This window comes from Coffea arabica, chromosome 2e (assembly GCF_036785885.1).
Source record: "Coffea arabica cultivar ET-39 chromosome 2e, Coffea Arabica ET-39 HiFi, whole genome shotgun sequence".
Lineage (NCBI taxonomy): Eukaryota > Viridiplantae > Streptophyta > Magnoliopsida > Gentianales > Rubiaceae > Coffea > Coffea arabica.
The window spans coordinates 21,015,411-21,040,494 of NC_092313.1; the positions used below are offsets into that span (position 1 = coordinate 21,015,411).

The 25,084-nt window shown below is 35.8% G+C and overlaps 3 protein-coding genes across 5 annotated transcripts; 2 read left to right on the forward strand and 1 right to left on the reverse strand.

Annotated features, from left to right (window-relative positions):
• Positions 1-3,515: 3,515 nt before the first annotated feature.
• LOC113731924 (large ribosomal subunit protein uL3y-like) lies at positions 3,516-7,185 on the forward strand. The gene is made up of 6 exons (XM_072079873.1): positions 3,516-3,631; positions 4,642-4,743; positions 5,562-5,672; positions 5,753-6,057; positions 6,201-6,610; positions 6,746-7,185. The coding sequence occupies exons 2-6, from the start codon at positions 4,659-4,661 to the stop codon at positions 7,002-7,004; spliced, it is 1,170 nt and encodes a 389-aa protein (XP_071935974.1). The 5' UTR covers positions 3,516-3,631; positions 4,642-4,658; the 3' UTR covers positions 7,005-7,185.
• A 5,308-nt stretch (positions 7,186-12,493) lies between these two features.
• On the forward strand, positions 12,494-15,003 carry LOC113731926 (uncharacterized). The gene is made up of 4 exons (XM_027257457.2): positions 12,494-12,696; positions 12,795-12,960; positions 14,152-14,574; positions 14,655-15,003. The coding sequence occupies exons 3-4, from the start codon at positions 14,284-14,286 to the stop codon at positions 14,787-14,789; spliced, it is 426 nt and encodes a 141-aa protein (XP_027113258.2). The 5' UTR covers positions 12,494-12,696; positions 12,795-12,960; positions 14,152-14,283; the 3' UTR covers positions 14,790-15,003.
• Positions 15,004-15,623: 620 nt separating this feature from the next.
• Positions 15,624-21,551, reverse strand: LOC140003684 (MACPF domain-containing protein At4g24290-like). 3 transcript variants are annotated; one of them, XM_072079876.1, is made up of 8 exons: positions 21,311-21,551; positions 20,667-20,986; positions 19,982-20,220; positions 19,018-19,219; positions 18,339-18,407; positions 18,058-18,244; positions 17,541-17,707; positions 15,624-16,644 (listed from the first exon to the last, which is right to left on the reverse strand). In XM_072079876.1, the coding sequence occupies exons 2-8, from the start codon at positions 20,916-20,918 to the stop codon at positions 15,964-15,966; spliced, it is 1,797 nt and encodes a 598-aa protein (XP_071935977.1). In that variant the 5' UTR covers positions 20,919-20,986; positions 21,311-21,551; the 3' UTR covers positions 15,624-15,963. The 3 variants fall into 3 exon arrangements, with proteins under 3 accessions (XP_071935977.1, XP_071935976.1, XP_071935975.1); XM_072079875.1 differs by having other exon boundaries at positions 21,291-21,551; XM_072079874.1 differs by having other exon boundaries at positions 20,667-21,551.
• Between the last annotated feature and the right edge of the window lie 3,533 nt (positions 21,552-25,084).

A 25,084-nucleotide genomic window follows, 5' to 3' on the forward strand; every position in this document is an offset into this window, starting at 1 on the left:
TGTCGATGTCATGATTATATCGGTGAACGATCTATAAGAACTCCCATAAATAACTTATAATTTCGGGGATATACTCCTACTCGTAATGGTGATCGAAATCGAACTCATCCAAAATATTTTGTATATAAAATAAATAATCACGATCAGCATACCATGCAAAAGAAGGGCAAGATGGATTAATGAGAAAGCATATTGCATGTCCATGTCAAGGAACCTAGCTTGCTATGTACATTTAGGTCCGCGCCTATACATTGATTTGTCTGTACAATTATTGTTTATACATCTCCAATTTGACAAATATTATGGCATTGACCATAAATCTGTGGGGTTGGTCACTCCTGGCATTGGTGGAAATCCAAGTCATGTTCGAATGGGCTTTGTCCACCCTCTCCATCTTTTTGAGCATCATTGTCACTCATTGCTCCCACAAACATGCTTTCTAAATCAAGAATTCTCTCATTCAGTGTTCATCCCCATTTCCCGACCTAGCCAAAGCATATATTCACCCCCCCAATTCTCGCCTGAGTTACTCTTTTTGTCCAAAGTTGTGAGCCATCCCTTTCGTAGCTATACGTGAAAGATAATGCTTAGATACTAGCTAGCAAGCTTTCATGATGTCCTCGAAGGTTTTTTAATTGGGGGGGCATCGCTTTAAAGTACTATTTTGTATTTTCACAATGTGGAGAGAATGCAATCAGATCTAGCCAAAGCCATTTCTTTGGTTACATATGGTTATCTAGTGTTCAAAGTTGGATCAAACAAATCAAATCAGTCAAATTGGCAACTGCGTACAATTAAGCGGACTAATTAAATTGATCACATATCACATTGCCATGACAAAAACTATTTCCATAATTGCTTTGATTACTGAGAAGAAAACAAGAAACACTTCATCTCTACGCCCATGCCCAGTCTCGCACACAAACAAATTCGCATTTTCTTTCATTTTTAGCTGGATAGAGTTAAAGCAAAACCTAAAGTAGAAAGTAAGCTTCATGCTGCTGAACCCTTATCCTATTTGGGCTCTTTATGCTTTCTTTCTTGTGACTTTAATGGAGGGTTTGAGTTGGCGTGTCAGAAAGACTCAAAACAGCTAAACTAGGAAGCAGCTACATGAACTTTTATTTTATATACACGATGAGATCTAATTCTAAAAGACAGGACCACTCAGGATGCTAGAATTATGGGTCATTTCATATTTTTAGATTGGGTTTGGGATTTCGATAGCCAGTATTTGGGAATGAGAAATTCAGTATCGGGGTGATGATACTGAAAATGAGTGTCCACTTACTTAACTGACTTAAGTATTGGTACAGTCCGACGAAAATGCCAACGGAATAAGAATTTGTTAAACCAAACAAGAATGTAGGAATAAGATACATCGATTCCATTCTGGGATTTTGAATTTTGATTCCAGTTCCACTTCCCCAGTAGGAAATCAATTGACCTTGTTATTATTTTCTGTTACCTAAAAAAGGTTAATTTTGTTGACGTTGTACGTGCTTTTGGCTTTGCCACAATTGCAAGCATCTGCCATGTCGTTTCTGAAATTCAATGGCCTCACGGTCGGCCATCATGTTTGCTTGCCTTAGAATTTTGGACTCTGTTCCTGTAGCCTAAATTTGGAATTTCAAGCACATTATGCGTGCGTCTAATAAAGCTGAAATCTAAAAATTAAAGTTTCAAATCTGAAATTTAAAATCTGAATCCATTAAATTATTGAATTGTTAATTATTAAATATAATACATTTGAGTGCATATCACATTCTGTGATAAGTGAATAGTTTATCACTTAATTTTGGGAGCAAGTTTTGCCTAAGAAATTTAACGCCACTTAATTATTTCAGATGTTCAATTTTTTATTATCAAACGATCTGAATATGTTAACATCTGAATCCATTAATTTTAAGTGTTGAATTGAGTTATCAAACATGACTTTTATGTCAACTTCTAAGATTATTTTAGGCAGTAATATAGAATGCAAATCAAATGCAAGTTTGAAAGTCTTGACCCTATTTGGATTACGGGGTTTAGCAGAAAAATTCTCTCTCTATATATTTTTCAATTACTTTTTATTTCACATACATCACATTGCTATCGTATATTTTTCTACAAAAATTCTAAAAACTTGCAATCCAACAAGGCCGGTCTCTCAAAAACCCGTTATGGGCCCTATAATGTATTGGGCTCGAAAAATCAAAACAACTGTTGGGCTACCAGTTCAAACAGAGTCTTACTTGCATTCAATTAAAAGTTTGAAACTCCAAATATGGAGCCCATTTGGTTAGCTGCCTTTAGTCTTGCTTTTGCATACTTTTATTTGTAGCTGGCATTTCATGTTGCCCTTGCCATTGCAAACGCTTTGTGTATTGCTAACTTGCTGTGTTCGTGTACGCAAACTGTTCAATAAATACATCAGTGCATTTTGGCGTAGCATTTAACAAATACTTATGTGTGCATGCACGATGATTAGGGTGCCACAATAATCTACTTAATTTTTTTGTACATACACTCCTCACCTGTTATCTAAGGCCAATTTTTGGTGTATGGAAGTATCTTGTCTAAGAGACAAATGTTACACTACAATCACTTGACTTGGCAGCAACCAGGATAGTAACGAAGAAACAAAGGGCTTGTTTGATAATTCAATTCAGTACTTAAATTTAATAAATTTAGATCTTAACATGTTCAGATTCATTTGATAATAAAAAATTGAACATTTAAATTAATTAAATGACACTAATTTTTTTTAGGCAAAACTTGCTTCCAAAAATAATTGATGCGCTATTCACTTGTTAGTTAATGTGATATACACTCAAATGCATCATATTAGTACTTAAAAATTTAATAACTTAATAGATTTAAATTTCAGATTTCAGATTTCGATTTTCAAATTTCAATTTTATCAAACGCACCCTAAGAATTGGTTTTTGAAAATTTTGTAATATTTTGCCAATAAACACCTAAAGGGAGCTTATATGTGCATTGCATAAGCATATTGTCAGATTGGTAATCTTTGCATGTTAAAATCCTAAAGTCTAGAAGTGAGTCAGGTTTCTCGTTGTACGACAAAAGTTAATACAAATCTCACGACGTGACAAAAGTTAATATAAGTATGTGAGAAACGATTTTCATAAACATTTTAAAAAATACAGACCGTGCTTTGTTTTTGTTGTAGAAATTGGAAGCTTTATTCCTCAAAGGAAAGAGAAAATAATTTCTCAAAGGACTAAAAAGAGCAAGAATTGTTCAAAGAATTATCAGAAAGGATTGGGGTACCAAGGGCAAGGTATTCTCCAACAACTGGAAAAAAGGGCAGAACGAAAGAAAAAGGAAGAAAGGCATACGACAACGGGCCTATGTTATTGGCCCATTATTATCAACTTAAGTAACTCCTTCAAACAGGCCCATTAGAGAATAAAATTATAACCACTCAAACCAAACCCTAAAACATTTTTATATCCAACGGCTAATATCAAGCATCTGCTGTTCTCATTTAATCACTGCCGTCAGATAATATCTTAACCCTCTATAAATTCCCTAACTAAGCAAACTTGCTCTCGAGTCTAGGTTTACTGCAGTCTGATAGTATTCCCTCTGCGGGTCAGCTCATTTTTCTCTCATCCGCTAGGTAATATTGTTCGATTTTATAGCAAAAAATTGGCGTAATCTAAATCTCTTAAAATTCATCTGCTTTTTATCTGTCTGCTAGAAAACCGAAAAGCTAAAAGAATTTTAAAAAATTGGAGCACTTGCAGCATGCTAAATTTTGCTTTTATTTGAACTATTTTTCTTTAATTTTGCTGAAAAAACATAGAATTCTAGCTTCAGTTTATGTTTGTTTTTGCATTTCTGCTAGTGTTATTATTAGTGAATGCAGATCCTATGCTTACAAGGTTCTGATTTGTGTGGTCGTGATAATTAAGCTTTCATTATGTAGTAGTTATCTTCAATATTGCTATTTTTTTTTCTAATTTAATGATTTTTTTAAATCGATAACTTGTTTTTATATACTAATTTACTGCTATGTTGTTTAAGTTTAAAGTTTATGGTTGCTATAATGATTTTGAAAATTCTAATTAGAAAATGATTTTGAAAGAGTAAATACAAGTGCCTTGGGGGCGGTGAACATGTTTGGCATTGGCCTTTTCCAGGCATTGATTGGAATGTACTCCCTCTGGAATGATAATCAAGGCTGGAGTCTCAAAAAGGCTCTTTTGCCAATGCCCCAAAAAATTTTTTGGGGTTTTTGGGAAGAAATACCAATGAGCTTGAGAATTGGCATACAGAATCTTGGTGCCATAGGCCTTTGGTCTGGGAGCATTTCTATTCATTTGCTGGAGATGATGATCATTGTCGCATGTTTGCTTTTGCTGCTTATAGCACTTTTGCTTACGTAATTTTTTTAACCTCCCTAGAAATTGCTAGTTTGTTGCTACATGAAAAATTGGATATTTTGTTTGGTAAATATAGAGTATTATACTAAACTAAGATTTACAACATTTTAAAAGTAGCAAGCTTGGTTTTACTAGATTTTTGCCCCATTTAAACTCAAGGAGCTAAAATTTTGCGTAATTTATCGTTGGAGGGATAATCCTTCCAGGTTGGGAGAAATAATATTGAGGGCCTTGAGTTTTGCAGAGTTACTAGAAGGAAGGATGTCGCATCGCAAATTTGAACACCCAAGGCATGGTTCTTTGGGATTTCTCCCCAGAAAACGAGCATCGCGCCACCGAGGAAAAGGTTTTAGCAAAACTTTATAATTGCTTGACATATATTGATTGCTTCTATGATTGACAATCAGACTGGTTTGTGTTTCTTGTACATGTGGCGTCTTTTCCATGCTTGTTTAGCCAATTGCAGAATGTGTCCTATGATTACAAATCTGATGTTTATCAATGTTCTTGTGTATTTCAAGATGCGTGTTAAGTTACAACTGTGCTCTAGGTGTTTTCAGTGCCAGAGTTCTTGATGATACTAGAAATCTGTCCTCTTGACTTTTCAGTTGTAATTAGAACTAGACTACTATGAAACTTTTTCTTCTCCACTTCTATGCCTTGCACATTGTAGGTTTTCCATGTTGAGAATCCTGTAGTCTTCCTGAGACCAATATGATTCTGATTTGTATGACCTCTTGGAGCTGGGAGCTGGCCTTTTCCGATGTAATTCTCTATGTTGTGTCTGATTTGCAAATTTGCTGTTGGTACCTGTTCAATCATCCCTTGGGATAAGTGTTTCTGCTACACCTGAGTGTCAGATATGGAGGCATTACCCTAGTTTTGTTTTATATTTTTTGCTGAACTTCTTCCTCTTTGCTTTTGGGCTGCTTGGTTTGACTTGTGAGTGTTAAGCTTAGCATGCTTTGTTGGTTTGAGGTATACTTGTTATTATTTAAGCAGTCTGATTATTTTGTTTTCATGTTTGCTCATGAGCCATAATTGAATGGATGAAATTGCTAATAAGTTGGATTGCATACTGTCTCCTTATTCAGCTATTTGAGTCTTATTATTGGTGGGTTTTGCAATTAGGTTCTGATATTATTCTGTTTGTTGATTATGCAGTGAAGGCATTCCCCAAAGATGATACCACAAAACCTTGTAGGTTGACTGCTTTTGTTGGGTATAAAGCTGGGATGACTCATATTGTTAGAGAAGTTGAAAAACCTGGGTCAAGTTAGTTTCTCTTTTTCAACTCGGTTTTGAATTTTAATTAGAACGTTGCTTGTTGCCTTACATTATTCTCGTTCATCCAGAACTGCATAAGAAGGAGACTTGTGAAGCAGTGACGGTGATTGAAACACCACCTGTGATTGTTGTTGGTGTTGTTGGTTATGTGAAGACGCCCCGTGGTCTCCGCTGTCTGGACACTGTTTGGGCTCAGCATCTCAGTGAGGAAGTAAAAAGGAGATTCTACAAAAATTGGTGCAAGTCCAAAAAGAAGGCTTTCACCAAGTATTCAAAGAAGTATGAGACTGAAGAAGGTAAAAAAGATATTCATGCTCAGCTGGAAAAGATGAAGAAGTACTGTTGTGTTATTCGGGTGTTGGCTCATACTCAGGTAAATCATTCTGACCTGCACTGGCCGTTTTCCCTGTGTTACTGTACTTTGCTTCCTGCTGCAGCCTTTTCATTTTGAATGTCTTTTGGGCTTCCCTTGTTTCTTCCTGGGAAATGGTCTAACGGAGAAATGTTACTTTGCAGATCCGAAAGATGAAGGGTCTAAAGCAGAAGAAAGCCCATGTGATGGAGATTCAGGTCAATGGTGGGGATGTTGCCAAGAAGGTTGACTATGCTTATAGCTTCTTTGAAAAGCAGATTCCAGTGGATGCTGTTTTCCGGAAAGATGAGATGATTGATGTAATTGGGGTAACCAAAGGTAAGGGCTATGAGGGTGTAGTGACCCGCTGGGGTGTGACCCGCCTCCCTCGTAAGACTCACCGTGGTCTTCGCAAGGTTGCCTGCATTGGTGCCTGGCATCCAGCAAGGGTTTCTTTTACAGTTGCTAGAGCCGGGCAAAATGGTTACCACCACCGCACAGAGATGAACAAGAAAATTTACAGATTGGGGAAAGCTGGTCAGGAGTCTCATACTGCTATCACGGAATTTGACAGGTTAGATGATGGTTTGCGTTGTACATTTATGCCTGACTGTGTCTAATTTGCCGAAAAATATGCGTATTGAACCCCACATTATTTCTAGCCGTTTTATTCCTGTAAATAATTTGCTGATGCAATCTTCATTTGTAGGACTGAGAAGGAAATCACTCCAATGGGAGGTTTCCCACACTACGGTGTTGTCAAAGACGATTATCTGTTGCTAAAGGGTTGCTGCGTGGGGCCAAAGAAGCGTGTTGTGACTCTGAGGCAGTCGCTCTTGAACCAGACATCTCGGGTTGCATTGGAAGAGATCAAACTGAAGTTTGTTGACACATCATCGAAATTTGGCCATGGTCGCTTCCAGACAACGGAGGAGAAGGCCAAGTTCTATGGACGACTCAAAGCCTGAGAAGAGAGGAGATCTATTTATCCCAAATTTGTTAGAGTAGGAGTTTGCGTTCTGCAGTAGGAAGTTTTTTTGGTTATCACTTTTTTATCATTTCATCCTGTATTTGTTTTGTTGGCCGACTTCTGCATTCGCATCCTTAATGACTGAATGGTTCCAATAAGCGGGTTCTCGACTCTTCAAATGCTGACTTAAATTTACAGGCTTTTGCGTAAAGAGTGGGATTCTGACTAGTTGGACGGACGGACAAATAAAAAAAAAAAAAAAAAAACTTTGTCACGTGGTGTTTTGTGATTGAAGCCTTTTGCTTTTAAGGAGCCATGTGTATTTTAGCGTCCAAAATTTCCAGTTTCTAACACATTTTGAGGTCGGACCTTGCAAAAGTTATATTGTAGAAGAGCAGCTGGCTGTTGTTTCATGAACAATATCAATTTTCAGAGAGAGTGTCAGTCACATGTGCAGTTGGTTTTTCACACATTTTGAGGATAAAGAGCGAACAGTAACTGCCTACTGAAAAATATATTATAATGCATCCTGAAACCTAGCTTATGTACATATAGTATGACTGAGATTGTGAAGAATGGTCAAAAACATATATAATTTGCCGCTTCTCAAGTTTCAAGAACATCCAGAGGATCTTAAAAAGGGTCTGGATCTTAAAAAGGGGGGGAAATCACACACGTGAATGTATGGGCCACAAGGCTTATGTATGTCTTCATAATAACTCCAATTCCATCATCATAAAACTGAAGACCAACTTACTAATAATAATTAGAAAACTTGAATCTGAAACCTTTCCGCGGCTGGCGAACACTCAGCAGATTAATTTGGTGATGATAATCTCTAGTTTCTCATCAATTAGTAGTTTTTACCTTCTACATCACACGTGGTCTACTTCATAATGCGATGATATTTTGATAAGCACTATCTATGCAATATGCATGCATGTTTAATTAAGAACAAAAGCCCTGGACTCACTCTTCAATCTAATTTCCAATTTTCGCTGTACAAACTTTTTTGTAGTACTACATAATAATAATTTCAACTATCTTCTTCAATTATAATAAAAAAAAAACACCCCAAGAACTGAGGAACGCTCTACTGTTGCATGGCTGTTTGTGAACAAGTAAAAGAAACTTCGTCAAATGTGAAGAAAAAAAGGCCCCACATCTCACATGGGACAGACTCGTTCAAAGAAAAAAGAAAGATAGCGTGAAGAAAAAGAGGCGGAGTACCTCTAGACTAGAGAGTTGTCTGTCATCCAAGCTAAATGGAAACAAATATTTATGTATCAAAATAGAAGCCTACCTGATGAATACTTGGCAAATTTATGTACATAGCCAAGGATTCGAACTAGCTATTACTATGTTGTGTTTCCTGTTGATTTTGCCATGTTCAGAAGTTTTTTTTTTTTTTTTTTTTTTTATAAAAAAAAATGGGAGGGTCTATCTATCTATTTCCGAAGACTTCATCTTTTCTTTAGAAGAAGTATTGGCAAACAAACATATTAGTAGTAAGTACATGCTAGGAAAGTGAAGCATGCATGCTTCAGGAAGCAGTGGAGCGACTTAAAGAAGAGGAAAGAAGAAGCAAAGAAGAAAGAAGATTGTACGATTCAATCTCTCAACATAGTGATAGTAGTGTATTTTTTTCAACAATTTGCTTTATTGTTCTTTCTTTTCAAGGGACCGGGACCCCCACTTCTCTTTTCAGAACTTGTCTTATACAACAATATTTTATATTCTTTTCCCTGAGGTGACTCCATTACACAAAAAAGTAAAAGTAGTTCTAAAATCGAATGTACATTCTCTGCCATGAAAACACATACAAGTCAACACCAAAATACATTTTCTGAAATGATGGACAAGTACACCTCTATTAATTTTCTTTCTTCCCCTGCCTCCCCTTTTTTTTTTTTTTTTTTTTTTTATTATTTTGGCTTGTCTGTTACTACTAAAACTCAAAAGATGTTTGTTCAGTCCTTTATTCTTTCCCCTTGTAACAGAAATTATAGAACCCTTGAAGCTATAGATTAAATTCTAATAGAATTTTTAAAAAAAGTTACATATTTAATTAAGCATGTAAAACCAGCATCCATCACTTTTTTCTTGCCTATATCTACATGTATATATATGTGTGTGTATATAGATTTGGATGCTATTTTATGATCAAGTACTATGATTGTTTTCTACATCTACTCCCTTTGAATTACACAGCAAGAAGAGGCCTATCTACATGCACATGGGTTGGTTATAATTGAAATCATAAAAATGGAATCACATTAGGAACAAGTTTAGATAGGCTTTCCTTCTCTTTCAAAGACATGGTGATTGGCTTGTTGAAAAAGAACCACCTCTAGTACAATTTGAGGGAATGAAAAGCTTCCTCCCTCCAACCAACCCCACCCCCCCCCCCCCCAACCCTCCACGCTCCCTTTGCATGATCTTCTAGGTTCTTTATACACTAATCATATAGTATATAGCTTTATCCTTTCCCAAAACAAATCTTTATAGTATTAAGAGTCTCAAGGCTCAATGCCCATCAAAAGCTTTTTATGGTTCCCTTCGCATTTGGATTACAATTTTTGTCGTGAACACATTTTTTAATCATCATTTTATTTCACAAATATCAAATCGTTACAGTAATTTTTTAACAAAAAGTTCAGAAAAATGCAATTCAAACAAAGCCCACTTGCCACTTAGGCCTTGGCAAATTATGTACCATTAGAGGTAAATTAATTGACTTTAGTGCTTCTTCTGCCAAAACAAAAGTTTCTTTTCTTTGGGAGCTACCCCTCTCTCTCTCTCCCCCCTTTTTGTAGCACAACAATAGTACTTACGGGGTCCAATTCTTTCTTCACATAAATCATGGTGGTTCTGATATTGCATAGCTGTAAGATATCCAATCCAACATTTATTCTCTTCCTTTTTTAGTTCTGCATTTGTTTTGTGTATGATTTGATTCCACACCTGCACGGTTTGATAGAGTGGTATCTTAGAAAACTAATCGCGTGGAAAAGCTAATTGCAGCAGCCTTTTATTTTCTTACGTTTTATTTGGCAGCCTTATTTAACTTTTGCATGTAGTGGGATTTTGTTGTGATATTTTGCCAACTTTCCATCATTGAAACCATCTGGTTTGGTTGCCCATGTTGAGGTCGGCACTTACAACAAATGGTTTGGTTAATTATTATGTGAGTTCTTGTTCTTCCCCTGCCACCCTACTTTGGCACATCCTGCCATCTTTGCTTGTATTTTGTGTAATAATAGGCTTGAAATTAAGCATGCAGATCATTATAGAAAAACATGAATTTGAACCCCACTCGCCCCATTCTTTCTTGGCCAATATAGTAAGGGTTATTATCATTTTACTTCCTTAACGTTGGATGTCATGTGTGTTTGGATTGTAAATTATTTGAGATATTTTTACTGTAGCACTTTTTGTGATGTGATATATGTGAGATAAAAAGGTAATTGAGAAGATAAAAAGATGTATTGGAAATTGTAATGATGATGTAAGCAAATATATTTGGATAAATAATCTCCTGTCCAAACACACACAAAATTTAATTACTTTACCCCCAAAACTAACTGTCAAATTTAACGAAATTTGTTAATTAAAGTGAAAAGACATGTTTAACTCTTAAAACTATTATCACTTTACCTCTATAAACTATAGCCTCATTATTAATTTACTCCTAAAGTTATTTTTTAGACAATTTATCCTACCATTAAACCAACTTAGCAAATTAAAGAACTTTAGAAGAAAGCACCATCCTCTTTGCATAATAAAAATAATAAAGAATTTAGAGTAGGTTTTCTTCTTTTTAGTATCAAAAAATAAGTCAAAGTGTTAATCTTTTTCTTCTTGGCAATTTTATTAATATTGAAAAAAAATAGAAAGACGGGGAGGGGGGAGAGACAGAGAGCTCAATTCTTTTTTTTTAAAATACAAATAAGAAAGAATTAAATACTTTTATTATTTTAAAATTATTTCACTTTTCTGTTTATCACCAAATTCCAATGCTAATCCCGACAACCTTAAAGTAATGCAATAATATTAGACTTTTCTTTATTTTTTTCTTTGCAAGATCTAATTTTCTGTCTCTTTCTTCCTTATCTCCTTTTCTTTTTCTAATATTAATAAGTGTGAAAAAAAGGAAGAATAACTATTTCAACTTTTTTATTTTTAATTATATATAAAAAGGGTAAATATATTTTAAAAATTTTGACCATACTAGTTAGATTAACGATGAGATAAAATGACTAGAAAATAATATTAGGAATTAAAGCGATTGTATCACTATAATTTCAAGGGATAAAGTGATAATAACAATGTGATAATGCTATAGAATAAAGGGGTATTTTTATCCAAAATTTCTTAACATGCTGAGTTGAATTACTTATGGGGATGAAGTGACTAAACGATAACGTTAGGGGGTAAATTAATAATAGTGATATAGTTTAAGAGGATAAAGTGATAATAACTCGTATAGTAATATAAAGAATTTCTTAATCCCATTTTAAGCTAATAATATATTTTCTAACTTTATTCAAAACCTCTTATGACTGACGTGGAATCATGCTCCACACATTTCATCTTTTCAAAAAAGAGTTGTGATTTGGCCAAAGTTGGATGTGACCTGCTTCTCATACTTGCATAGATTAGCTATTCCCATATCACAATCAACAAGTTTTCGAGAGGGAGAGAGAGGGATTATGCTTTAAAATTTAAACACTCTCAAAATGCAGCCTGGAATCAATAATATGTTCAATTGCAAATTCATAAGCGTCGAAATGTTTGATTCCCACAGTACTATTGATTGAAAGTTGAGAAATGAGTGCATAAAACGGGCAAACTTTGTACTTTTAAACGGTAAGGTAAATTATTCTTGACGAAACCAAATTTGACACTACTATTGTAAGATTCATATTTCATTAGTTGGATATATGATTTCATGTTTAATTAGTGGGATGTAAGATTTTGAAAATATCACCGTCACATCAAAATCAACTGAGGATTCCTATTCCAATCACTCAGCTTCACTATACATTCCCCCTGCTAAGAGATTGCTGATACATATTAGTAACATATACTTTCATTGAACTTTTTCTTGACTAGCAATGAAATTATATAGGGGTTTGTCTGGATTGAGATAATTTCAAATAAAATAATTTATTTCATAAATTTCAATCACCCTTTTATCTTTCAAATCACCTTTTCATCTCACGTACATCACAACATATAAAAAAAAAATGCTACAATAATTATCTCAAATAAATCATCCAAATAAACTCCTATACAGTATTAGGCAGATTGCCTCTTTGTCAGGGTCTGGAATGGTGAATTTTGATTTCCCACCAGTGCCATTCCAACATTGATCAAATTGCTTTAGGATGCACCGGTAGAATAGAATAGAATAGACCACCCTCTGGTTTGGCTCTGCACTCTACAGACAGACAAAGGAGGCCCATACTTTTATATTTCTTTAAGTTTCATCCTGAGACACGGTATAGTATTCATTAAGTTAAGCATCAGGATCATGAACATCAAAACATGAAAAAGTGAAAATTATCACACAACTTTGTCTTCACATTTTCCACCGAGTATAAAGCTAGTTAGCCTGAGAGCTAACATTCTCTACTAGTAGATAGCAATGCCTGGAATAATGTGACTGTCCTTTCTTTCCATGACAGGTAAACCAATTGAACCTCTATATATATATATATATATATATATATTGAATGAGAAGGCTACTGAATTAATAATGCTTGTTCCTCCTCCTCCTCCTCAGGATAGAGGGCTAATGTCTTAACAATTTCACCGAAGACCATCTTGGTGTCTGCTGATTTTCAGTTTCAATCCATCATTTTAATTGGGTGCTGCAAGCCGAAAGAAAGAAGAAGTGCATCGATCCCACTGAAAGGCTTGCAGGTTCAACCTTCTGATAGCACTTGTTGGTGAGAAGTCATCAAATTTTCTGCTGCTGCTTCTTCTTCTAGTTTACATTACCCTCACCTTGCATCTGCTTTCAAGGAACGTATAGAATTTGAATTTCTGTTTCTCTATTAGTAATAGTCATGAAATCATGATCTTGATTGTCCACTTCCTTGTTGACATACATTGTTGTGGAATAGTTCCAAGCTTCTGCAGTGGTTTGAATTAGCAGAACTTCCCACGTAATGTAAGCAAAATGGTGAGTTTTCACAAGTCCTTTGGGTAAAGAGAGATCTCATTCATCCAGTCCACCAAAAGAACATTTACATCAGAAGAGGAAACTTTCCGTTCAACTTTTCATCATTACCAACTGTCCCAGTAAAAGAGGAACTCATTCCAGTGCTTTCTTTGCACTGCATAATATTATACTCTTTGTTGGAAAGAAACACAAAGCACAACATTCATCTCATGTCCATTTCTTGAAGGCCAAAGTACTTTTCATCAATTTGACCTTCTCTTGCCCTTTTACTCGTTCTCCTCCAAACAGGTTGATATATAGTTCTCTGTCAATCATGTCCCTGAGCTTCTAAGCATGCTTTAACCACAACTCCTTCGACAACTTTTTATATGTATTTTAACAGGACAGGCCTCAGTAGAACGACCACTTGGTAGTAGGAAACTAGAAAAATATAAAGACGGGGGGGGCTGAAATTTGGCAAAAGCCAATAGCAATAGCATTGAAAATAGCATATATTGAGTTATGTGATGATAAAGGGAAGAAATGTTATTTATCAAACTGGGATTTGAAAAAGAGCCCCATTATTTATCAAATTGGAATTTGAAAAAAGTTCCATCAACACATGTAGGAAGTATTCTAAGAAATTTTGCTCTTCATCTTCCAAATCACAATTTAGTAGAATGTTCTCTTTGTGGATATCTTTGGAATCTAATGTCCTATTTGCTAAATGCTATCTCAAGCAATACGTACGGAGATTAGCACACCAAAATGCAGTAGCTTTTGACAGATGACGTCGATTTAGGGGCAAAGTTGAGGACCACTTTCCATGAAAGCACTTCACGGGAAGCCCATATAAGACTAGAGAAATTAACGTTTGGCCTTATAACTGTTGTTCTTTAGCCGTTACATTGAAAGGTCATCAGTTTCTTAGTCCTGAAAACAATGTTGATTGCTTTATCATTTTCCTTTCCACCAGGATTGCTGATCAGTGGCGAATAAGCATAAACATTTTGTGGATGAAACACCGATCATTAGTTGTAACTGTTAAGAATGAGATCCTAATGCTCTTCATGCAATCAGCTTGTTCTGGAAGTCCATGTAACTTAGAATGAACAGGTTCAATTCTGAAAGACCAGAAGATTGGAACATCTACTCCAGCTCAGATCCTAGTCCATCTCAAACAGAAGTTAATCAGGAAGGTCCATGGAAAAACTTTGGGACATCAATGAATGCCCTTTCTTTTGGTTTTGTTGCTACCGCTATCTTAATTTCAATGTTTCTCATAATGGCCATCTTCGAGCATCTTTTCAAGCCAAGTGAGTCTTTTTCTTCACCTCAAGGTGGCAGCAGCAGGACCTTGCGATCTACGCAAATGCAGAAACTCCAAGATCCCCAAAGGGTATGTTCCTGCCAGCAATTCTTCCTTTTTAAAAACGTCGTATTTCTCATGGTTTGAATGTCTAATTTCTGTCGCTGCAGGTGTCAACAATTTCGTATTCCTCGGATTTCTCCGTCTTAATGCCAGGGCAGCAGTATCCTACATTCATTGCCCAACCAGCTCCTCTTCCTTGTTCAAGGGAAGGGGTGTGCTGGCCTCCCCATGAACATAGATAGCTAGTCTTTCCTCGTTGTATCCACTGCTACATGATAAACCACCAAGTAATCTTCGGTTTGGATGCCTCAACTTCGTGGATGAATGTATAAAACATCTATGGTTTTGGATGCTTAGGTAAAGAAACTCCCCCACAATGACGTTCTCGTTTGTTCTGTGTAATAGACCTTCAATCTTGCATCTTATATGACAATCCTCTGAAAACTTCCACTTCCAGTAGCAGACTTGAATCAAGCTGAAAACTGCTGCTTCGGCTGAAAAGCTTTGTGTCTCCTCTCTGAAAAGCTCTGTGTCTCCTCTCTTCACAGTGTCCTTTTGTCAAATGACAACTAACGTTTCTCAGGAAAATTTTGGCCATGTTTCGGGAAGAAAACGAATTGAATTATCTTCTTTCAGCCTGTACTACGTAGCTTAAATGGAAAAAAAAACTCGTCAATTATACATAACCTATAAACCTAACCTAGCCTAAGCTGAAAAAGGGTGCCATTCTGCAGCGCATAATACCTGTAGATGGCCTTGTTTACCTGATCACAATGAATATCAAAGATCATCTCTTCACAGCCGAAATCGACCAATGTAAGATTATGTTGCTATATTACCCAAATTTAAGAAATCTTTTCAGTAGATAATTCCTCTGCTTGGGGGTGCTCAAGAGCAAATGCTGTCACTCGGAAGGATGACAAGGGCTCAAGCGCTAATGCTCTCACATAGTAGATAAAACTCAGAATGAGGAATACACCACAAATCGAATTTTCACATTTAAAGACATTTTCTCAGCCATATGAGGCCTTGTTCTCTGGAAACTAACTGTATGGCACAAAACTAACAGGCTGAAATGCGCCAAGATTGCATGGGAAATTATATAACACTAGCAAGATTGTGAGATTCGCATTCACAGGAGAAAAATGTGAACAGAAAAAAAGAGGTCAGTTCAATCCCGCGCCATTCAATCTCATACATAAAGATCAGTTCCTTTCCCCTACCACTTTTACAATTCTGTACAACAGCCATTCCCGCTTCAAATTGCTTATGCAGCAACAAGACGACTGGTTAGGGACCACCTCGCTCCTCCAAAGGTTGCTGCTTTAAAACGATATGCCTCTCATTTTAGGTCTGGATTACAACCTCTATGCTGTTAACTCTCAAGAAAAGTTACAATGAAAATCTAACCTAAATTTATTCTGGAATATCTTCATCAGGTTGTATTACAGTCAGTAAGGCGTACTTTACCCTGAGTGAGATCCTACCCTTCTCAACCATCAGTCTTGCACCTGAAACAACCCAATACCCAGGAGTTTCTTGTGGCCCTCTTGTCATCTCGGTTGTGTCAACAAATTTCAGCAGTTTAGGCGCCTGTACAGGAACAGGAGGGCCACCAGGGTAAACAGCAGAGTTTATGTTCACATCAGCTGGCTCTGGAGGTGGCTTTGAAACAGATGTAAAATGATGACTAATCAGAGTTGATATAAGTCCAGATTTACGTGCCAATCCCGGGGATCCATCCCATTCAGGATGTTTTACAACAGTGGCCCCCATAACAGTTGAGAAACGAAGTCGTAAGAAAAGAATATTTTTGAACCCATAATCCCTGACTTGTAACTGTGCTCCAGTTACAATAGAGAGATCCTCATCAGATTCAACAGGAGCTGTACATACATGAGAGAAGTTCTTCCACTGAACCTTTTCAAAGTATTTACGATCACAAGACTCATGGAGGAAATTCCCATTTGGATCATCCACGAGTTGGAAAATTTTGGGTAGAGATGAGAGATGCTGCAAGTGTATAGCCAAGCGATTGCTCCTTTTACCCTCAAGAAACAGTCGAAGACCAGTCACAGGCCTTTTGCCTACGTCAACCTGAATGATTAATATCAAATTACCATTGGAAGAAAGCACAACATAATTCACCAAGAACAAAAGCAGTGATTACTGAAAAGATATGGATAAGTCACTTTCTTTTCCATTTCTTTACTACTTATTTTCCAGAAAACCATTCCAGCAGAAACATATGGTTTTTCTCAAATAGTTTCTGTACTATCAGCACAACAAACCAGGTTTCATGCCATATCAACAAGGCTTTTGTAAGCAACAAATAAGAAATGAACTTGGGGAAAGAGATTTGCATCAGCAGATATTTTCATGTACAGACAATTGGTCGGCAAGAAGTTGAAAAATATTAGAGCAGTAATCCTTGTTGTGCACTGCCTGTGTTCCAGCACTGCACTATTACTGCCATTCTCTTCCTCCTCCCTCCATGCATTAGAATTTATAATATGAAGCCGTGTAAAAGAATACATAGACGTATGGTTAAAATTATGTTCAGGATGCTATCAAGTGCTTCTAAATGGTACAACTCTTGAAATAAGAGAAGATTCAGAACTGGTAAGCTTGATACATTTATCAAGAAATTGGACACCAAGTTTTCAGCCAAAATTGCAGACTAATAAATACCAAAGGCAGCAAAACACAAGGAAGTCTCTGTGAGAAGACACGGCATTCTTTTCTGTTTCTATTTCCATTTAGTTGTTCTTTCTTTTTTTTGGGTGGGGTGAGGGGTTTGGGAGGGAAGAAAATAGTCACCCTTCTACATACTGCAACTTTACAATATAGTATGTACGGAAGGATTCAGCTCTTTTTGGTACTTATTGAAGCTACACTAAGATACAAATTAAAGGACAGCTGGGAGGGGCATAAAATCAGGCAGTCTATAAGAAACCGAAGGAGAGTCGAACTAATAAGTAAAAACACTTTACCAGAGCAGTGTTTACGTAGAGCTTGGGACCCATTAAACTAAACTGCAGGGAAGCTGTGCTTTGCTGCCTCCTCTGTGGACCAAGAGGAAGGTCACTGAACACAGGAGCCCACTGCCTAGGCAACTGGAATTCCAAAAATTGATGAAGTTCTTCAATAGGTGGTTTATCTGCAAACAGAAGCAGGAAAGAAGATGCATCAGAATTCATATATGCTCAACTAGGTCTAGGAAGAGATGTAGAAGACAATTATGTCCTGCCCAACCCTTTGGTGCTTCTATACTCCCCCAGTTGTTTTTTCCCCTTTTCTTCAACAACTTAAGACTCTGTTGGATCAGTCACCAGCTTGCCACTCACAGGAGCTCAAAAGCAATCTGTCTTGAAGGAAACAACCCTCCCCTTTTATAGTCTCATTGAAGAAAATGTTTGAATAATCAAATGACTGAAAAATATGAAATCACAGGGTACCCCTATAGGTGTTTAAAATAGCCTAAAGCAAAAGATGCTAGATCTTACTTACATCTCAAATATAGATTAATGGCATGGATCAAAAATCCACTTCCACGGACTCCATTTAATAGGGATGTTACTGGAATGAATGACATTGAAATCACATCAGGCTCCAATTGCACAGTTTGTAACCACTCATTATGACTGAAGTTTTTATTGTCGTTTCCACCTCTCCTCTTGCAAATGCTAACAATATCCTGCAATTTTACATTCAATTAACAAGTCCCAAATTGCTTATATGCTAGAAGGCAGCAAGTAAACAGATTTCAAACTGGCATCTGGAAGACTTACGTCCTTATGTGAGTAAGAACTTGATGTCCCACTATTTGCAAATCTTAGTCGTTGTTCCCGGACTTCAAACTGCAAAAATGAACAATTCAACAAGATTTCAATGAATTAAATATTCAGATTAATTGCCACCACCCCTTCCCCCCCCCCCCCCCCAACCCCAAAAAAAAACAGAGAGAGAGAAAAAAATACAAGGGGTAACACAAATTCTTTATCTATCTTGATAAATAGGATGATATTACAAGTGGGCACATTAGTTACGACCCATGCATGCTAAACAAGGCAACCCCTGATGAGCTCCACTAAATTACATAGGAAAAGAAGTGTGTGAAAACTCTATGCAATCAGCTTATTCTTGGTTTATCTAGCACATGCCTGATTGCAACAAAAACCTTTTTTATGGTAATCGCCATAAAAGAACTGGCATCAAATTGAATGGATTAACCCAATTCTTTGGTTCTCTCAACTGGTAATCAGTTCCTGAGGAAGCAAATTGCTAGGGTGGTTTGTTGGGTAGTTATCGTATTAGTTTGCTTGAACTCATGTGATTAATATCCATCTTCAGTGGCCTCAAAGACCAATTTCAGTTAATTTAGCCAGATGAAAGAAATAAATGCCCGTTTACACCAGAATTCTTCTGTATGGGAAGTTGCCAGAAGAGTAAAAGATCTTATTTCTAAACCTTCTCATTGTGGTATGCTTTTTCAGACTCTGTTCCATATTTTCCACTTGCATCTAAAAACCTTTTATCTGCCATAGCCTTCAATCTTTTCTGCACATCAGCAGGTTGAAGCGATGAAGAATGCTGCTGCTTCATGTATACTACATCCCTCCCACCCATCTTCACACCAGCAATAACATGGGTGCCAAATTTTTCAATGAACCTGTTAAAGTAGATGAAAAATATATTTAGCATGAAAAGAGCTTCTAGCAAAGATTAGGACATGGAACATAAAACAAGATAACATGAAGAGGTCGATGCTCATAACCTACACATGAAAAGTGAAGAGTTCTCTCCCTCCTCTTACCCCAGCTTTGATTAACAGATGTTGGAGTTTCCCCAAGGAAACCCTCAGCCATGTATCAAAGAGATTTGACCCCACAGATGCATCTCTTAAATAAAGAAGTGGAAATAGTTCACCTTCTTTTAGTTTGATAATACGTAACCCAATATAACCTTAACTGCTTTCATACTAATCAAAGGTTTAATCTATCTCACATGCAGATAGTAATGTTCTACAGTTTCACTCACACGTTGACTGGAAATAAACTATGGCCATGCAATTGGTAGTGATGAAGTCGGAAAACAAGGCAATCATTGCACAGATCGTGTCACAGGTTAAAAGTAGTTTCATAAACTTGAGCACAAACACAAAGTTTGTGCAAGCAATATCTGAATATAAAGTTTGCAAAAATTGTTTTTTGTACCAGATGTAAACACAATAGGTGATGTTGACATCAAAACCCCCTTCCTGGAGGGGCATTTCATCTCACAACCTCCCCCCAACAACCAACCAAAAGAGAAATACTTCAGTGAATGAAAGGATCAAACCTACAATACCAGCCTAGATATATACAGAAACAGTAGGTCCACACATAACACACAAAGAAAAAAGGGAATGAAAGTGCTGCCTTGCAAGTTGTACCTAGCTAGTGCAGCAGGTTCCCATGATGACGGAACTTCTTTCTTCACATGATCACACAGCACCAGCTGAGATTTTTCTAAAGCAACTGTATAAAGTGTGATGAATACTCCATCAAAAGCAAGAGTTTTTGTATAGGCCGCATCTTTCTGCCAGCAACTAGAAAACTCGAACATGGCATTGAAGAGTCCACAAGGGATTTTACCGGTCAATGACAACTCCTGGTTGAATTGTTCCGACATCTGATGATAAACATGTAGTGTGTAAATACAAAAGAGAAAATCTGTAAATGTTGATCAAAAAACATAAAAATAAAAGGAAAGTAAAATAACTTGTCCTGATGATGACACAATAAAGTAAGTACAGAGAATCCAAATAAAACGAAAACACTAGTTTTAGTTCTGATTTTAAAAAAAAAATTTGTCCTCATATGAATTATAACTTCAACTAATGGCCAAATTTGGCTGAGTGTAGAAAGATCAGAAAGTTCACCCTCTAATCTAACAAAAAAAATTGCATGGCAAATATAATGCACAATCAAATGTATCATTCTTCAGCGCTGACACATCTAATTTAGCATGAACACAAACTGAACTCAAACACGAGACAAAGTTACCGCAAATATCAATAACAAATGGAAAACGTAGGAAGAACGGTGAAAGTATGCAAGTATTCAGAGACATATTACTTGCTGAAAAGTAAGAACATCGGAGCGAAACCGGGTGCGTTCTCCTTTATCACATTTGATCGATTTTGGCACATCAGATATCAAAATTCCGCCTGGGAGTACGACATCTTGACCTTGATCTTGATCAATTGCAATCAGCTGCGAATCCCCTTTGCAGTATTTGAGCCTAAGATCTACAGATACATCATATCCACGCCCAATTGACTGAATCGCAACTTTTGCTGCTTCTGGAGCTGAGAGCTTGAGTGCCATTGCTTAAAACATCCTTCTCTTCAAAAACAGGAATCAAAGCCCAAGAATTACAGCGCAAATCCTTGCTCCTGTTCCCAGTTTAAGCCGAGTTCAACAATAAATCAAAATGTCGAGAATGTAAAAACTCTGTTCGTATAAGTTTCTTCACTCAGATTTTCCTTGAATTGTTACCAATTGTTTTGCTATTGAACTCAGTAGTATGCTTAAATTCGAGAGCCTTTGACCTAATACAGTTCCGAGACTCCCAATTTTCAAGCTCAGCCTTGTCACTATCTATTCTTGCACATACCACGGGAGAAATTCTAGAGCAAAATTGGAAATTTAGCTAAAATAAATGAAGATATAAATTGAGCTAATTCTCAAAAAACACACCTGCATAAATTTATCCCCACCTATAATTTAGCAACAGGCCAGAAAGAAAATATCAGAAAGAAAGCATGCTAGTATAGAAATGTTGGAGCTGGGTGGTTTCAATAATGGCAAGTGGTTGGAAAAACTTATAAGCCCAATGAGAATTTTTTTGGAATTGGGAGCTGAAAGTGAAAACCCTAGACTCTGCCCAACAAATTGAAGTCAGCTCAGATCTAGAGACACGAGAGTTGACACTCAAGAGTCAAGACTACTAATAAAGGGCAAAAATTTTTTTTTTTTTTTGACTGAGGTCTTCCATTAGTTTTTATGTGTTAAAGTTTTTGGTCCTATATATTTTTTGGGGCAAATATAAGATATTAAAATCAGCGTTCGAACATTTCAGTGTTGGATGCAAACGAATCTAATCAATTCAAACATTTAGTGTTCAAGCTTTCTTGTATGAGTCCTAATTAATTAAATAAGAGTGTTCGAACCATCCGCCTTTGGGTTGGTGGTTACCACCAATGCATTAAAGTATGATAGGGTGTTCAAACCATTCTACAATGCATTTAAGAGTGTTCGAACCACCAGCTTTTGGGTTGGTGGCCACCGCCAATGCATTAAAACATGGTAGGGTGGGAGGTAAGGGTGCGTAGTGCATCCGTTTAGTCCGATGATGATTTAGTCCCTTTCAAATTATTCTTGGACCTCTTCAGATCCTTCCCCTCCCTCTAATATAGGAATCTAACATATCGACTGAAAAAAAAAATGTTCGAACTTTGTACTCTTGTATTCAAACATAGTATAGTATTCAAATTTATATGATTATTCTAATGAATTTGAAAATTTGTTCAACTTTTGAGTTATTTAGTATTGAGTTGATTTGACTAGTTAATAGATCAAATTCAATTGAGATCTTATTAAGTTCAGTACGATTGAAATATCTATTGGATTGATTCATCTTTCAGTCTCATCCCTGTTCTATGACTAACTATAATTCTATCTATCCCCTTTTTATACCTAACTAAAACTCTATCTATTTTCAGAAAGTGCATTGAAATTTTTTATTCTATATAGTATGTGATGAAAATGGAATTGATGCATAAAAAAAAAGATTTTGAGTAATAAAATATCTTTTTATCAAATTTTAATACTAAATCAATAATATATTGAAAAGGATTGGAGTGAAGTTAGAAAATCGAGGTAAAACTAGTAAACCAGAGACCGGGACAACGGCAGTAAACGTCAACTAGCCTTGCATATATCCATTTGCGTGTTCAACGGGAATGTGATATAGTGGCTGACGGTGACGTGTAACGTAGAACTTATGGACCGGGTAATTTACCATGTGTTGTTTCTCTCTAATCGTGTATGCATTTGATTCAGCAAAGTCGCATGCAAGACCATTCAACGTATGAAATGTGTGGTTGTGCCGTGTGGGTGGTTAGGGGGGGGGGGGGGGGGGAGTTGGAGAAATCGGAAAGTGAATGTAAGTGAAAGATTTTAAACTCAAACGATTGAGTGATTTGCGAAGAAAAAGTGTAAGTGAAAAAATTTATATTCAATTCTTTTTATATACATAATTTTTTTTTTAAAAAAAGTATGAAATAGCAGTTGACTATACTGGGTAACCTAAAGGGATAATTTCAAAAACCTCCCTTGAGAATTTCAAGAAATGTTATAAAATAATTAATCTCAAAAGAAATTAGTGTAATTTTTGAAATTTGAAAGAAGGCCAATAAATAGTCAAAAAACTCAGGAGAGGTTTTTGAAATTATCCCTAAAAAGAAATGTTAGAGAAGGTAAAGAAACAAGATTGCTATAGTGAATGGAAAATGACTGTAGAAATTGGAGTGAGTGAAATTTACAGGCGGGCGCAGAGGCACTGTGCGGTTTGGTGACGATTCAGTAATCTCCAGATTCTCTGTTGATCCATTTATGTCCACCCCTTTTCATTAGTACAGAGTTGGAGTAGATTTAGAATATAAATTATCACGTCGATAAAAAAAAAGAAAAAAAGAATGGAGTTAAAATGAACTAGTTTAGTTCAAAAGTTGTGAAAATTACGTAAATGTATAATGAGACTTAATAACTAAATTTATTGCTAAAGGACTGCACGAATACATGTGAGTAGGTTTGGATAAGAAACCCATGAAAAAATCCACCTTAACATTTTTTTTGTAAAGTAGGTTGGGCAGCTTAAACCATTTTCAAAATTTTGAATTGGCTATCATATTTTTGGATCATAGACTAGTTCGATTTTCTTGATTTCCCATTGTTTTTTTCGATATTTTTTAAACAACCCTAGAATTCATTTGTTTTAGGTAACGTGGGAGGTAACTATTTATCTAATTTTGATAGCAATGGAGAACACATGGGCTTGTAGTCTTTGCTTTAGAGTTGGCATAAGTCGACTATAGAAAGTGATTATAAAAAATAATCAATATCAGCAATAAACTTATCTTTGATAAATTATAGATTTCAAATTCTTTTGACTATCAAGAAATTTATAATCCAAATGTAAAAGTAAACAAAAAAATTTAAAAATTAATTATCTAAAAATCAAAATCTATAAAATGAATTAAAATAAATAATCGAGAACAAGTCCATAGCCTTAAAATCTGCCCACAGACGAGTGGAGTAGCAGTGAGCCAAGACCAGTATCGTAACGGGTTGGGCCGCAATACTGTCTGATAAAATCAGTCCGTAGCCTTAAACGCACTTGTTGTATGGATGAATGGAAAAAGAAAAAGGTATAGCACAATGATGTCGCTTGTCTGATAGCCTAATATTTCTTGGTCTTTCAGGCATATTGGAGGTACAGCTCCAAATCTGGTCCATGGGCTTTATCCGGAATTTGAAAGGGGGACACAATATAATTATTTTTCTCAGTGACATAATTATCTGCTAAAGTGACATAAATTTTAGGGTGCGCTCTGATAAAATTAAAATTTAAAAATTGAAGTCTGAAATCCGAATTCGTTAAATTATTAAATTATTAAGTATTAAATCTATTGCATTTGAGTGCATATCACATTCAGTGATAAGCAAATAGATTATCATTTAATTAATTCAAATGTTTAATTTTTAGTTATCAAACGGTCTGAATATATTAAGATCTGAATCCATTAAATTTAAATACTGAATTGGGTTATTAAACAGGGCCTTAGTTGTTAAAGTGACATAATTATCTCCTAACGAACTTAAAAAGTATTCAATCTCATATTAATGTAGTTTTTCATTAGTAGGATTCCAAACCATCAAATCTAACTTAGGTGTTTGGTTTCGTAATTTTTTCCCCCTCTCTTCTTGTAATTACCTTTTAGACCAGTCCACTTAAACATGATCTCTGAACAGTATTGTTGGAATTAAAAAGGTTCACAAAATTTTGATTAATCCATTTATGAGGCCTCAAATCAAAGTTTAATGGCTAAGGAAAACGTTCACTATTTCAACGAATTTGGTGCACTAAGTAGTACTAGTAAAACTGTTTGATCATTTAAATACTTTTAGAGCTTATTGAAATATTTGAGAAAATATGTGATAAGAATATTCATGTATGATAGATATGTAGTTAAGCCTTGTTTGGACAGCAATTTTTCTTCGCTATGTTTTCCGTAAACACATTTCTCTATCACATTTTTACTTTACATATATCAAATTGTTACGATAATTTTTCTACAAAAAATATAGGAAAATGCAATCTAAACAAGGCCTTAGTTTTATGCATAGATAATTTATATTAATATATATATATTCATAAAATTTCTGCTAGAACACGAGCCCGTTTAATTTTGAATTGCTATTTTTAAGAA

What these genes read in the sequence shown, in the direction of transcription:
- LOC113731924 (XM_072079873.1), top strand. Translation starts at nt 4,659, where the DNA reads ATGTCGCATCGCAAATTTGAACACCCAAGGCATGGTTCTTTGGGATTT. An exon ending in ATCGCGCCACCGAGGAAAAG is followed by an intron (nt 4,744 to 5,561) that starts GTTTTAGCAAAA and finishes TTGATTATGCAG; the next exon opens with TGAAGGCATTCCCCAAAGAT. An exon ending in GCTATCACGGAATTTGACAG is followed by an intron (nt 6,611 to 6,745) that starts GTTAGATGATGG and finishes CTTCATTTGTAG; the next exon opens with GACTGAGAAGGAAATCACTC.
- LOC113731926 (XM_027257457.2), top strand. Translation starts at nt 14,284, where the DNA reads ATGAACAGGTTCAATTCTGAAAGACCAGAAGATTGGAACATCTACTCC. An exon ending in AACTCCAAGATCCCCAAAGG is followed by an intron (nt 14,575 to 14,654) that starts GTATGTTCCTGC and finishes CTGTCGCTGCAG; the next exon opens with GTGTCAACAATTTCGTATTC.
- LOC140003684 (XM_072079876.1), bottom strand. Translation starts at nt 20,918, where the DNA reads ATGGCACTCAAGCTCTCAGCTCCAGAAGCAGCAAAAGTTGCGATTCAG. An exon ending in AAGCATACCACAATGAGAAG is followed by an intron (nt 18,408 to 19,017) that starts GTTTAGAAATAA and finishes TCATTTTTGCAG; the next exon opens with TTTGAAGTCCGGGAACAACG. An exon ending in GTTCTTACTCACATAAGGAC is followed by an intron (nt 18,245 to 18,338) that starts GTAAGTCTTCCA and finishes GTAAAATTGCAG; the next exon opens with GATATTGTTAGCATTTGCAA.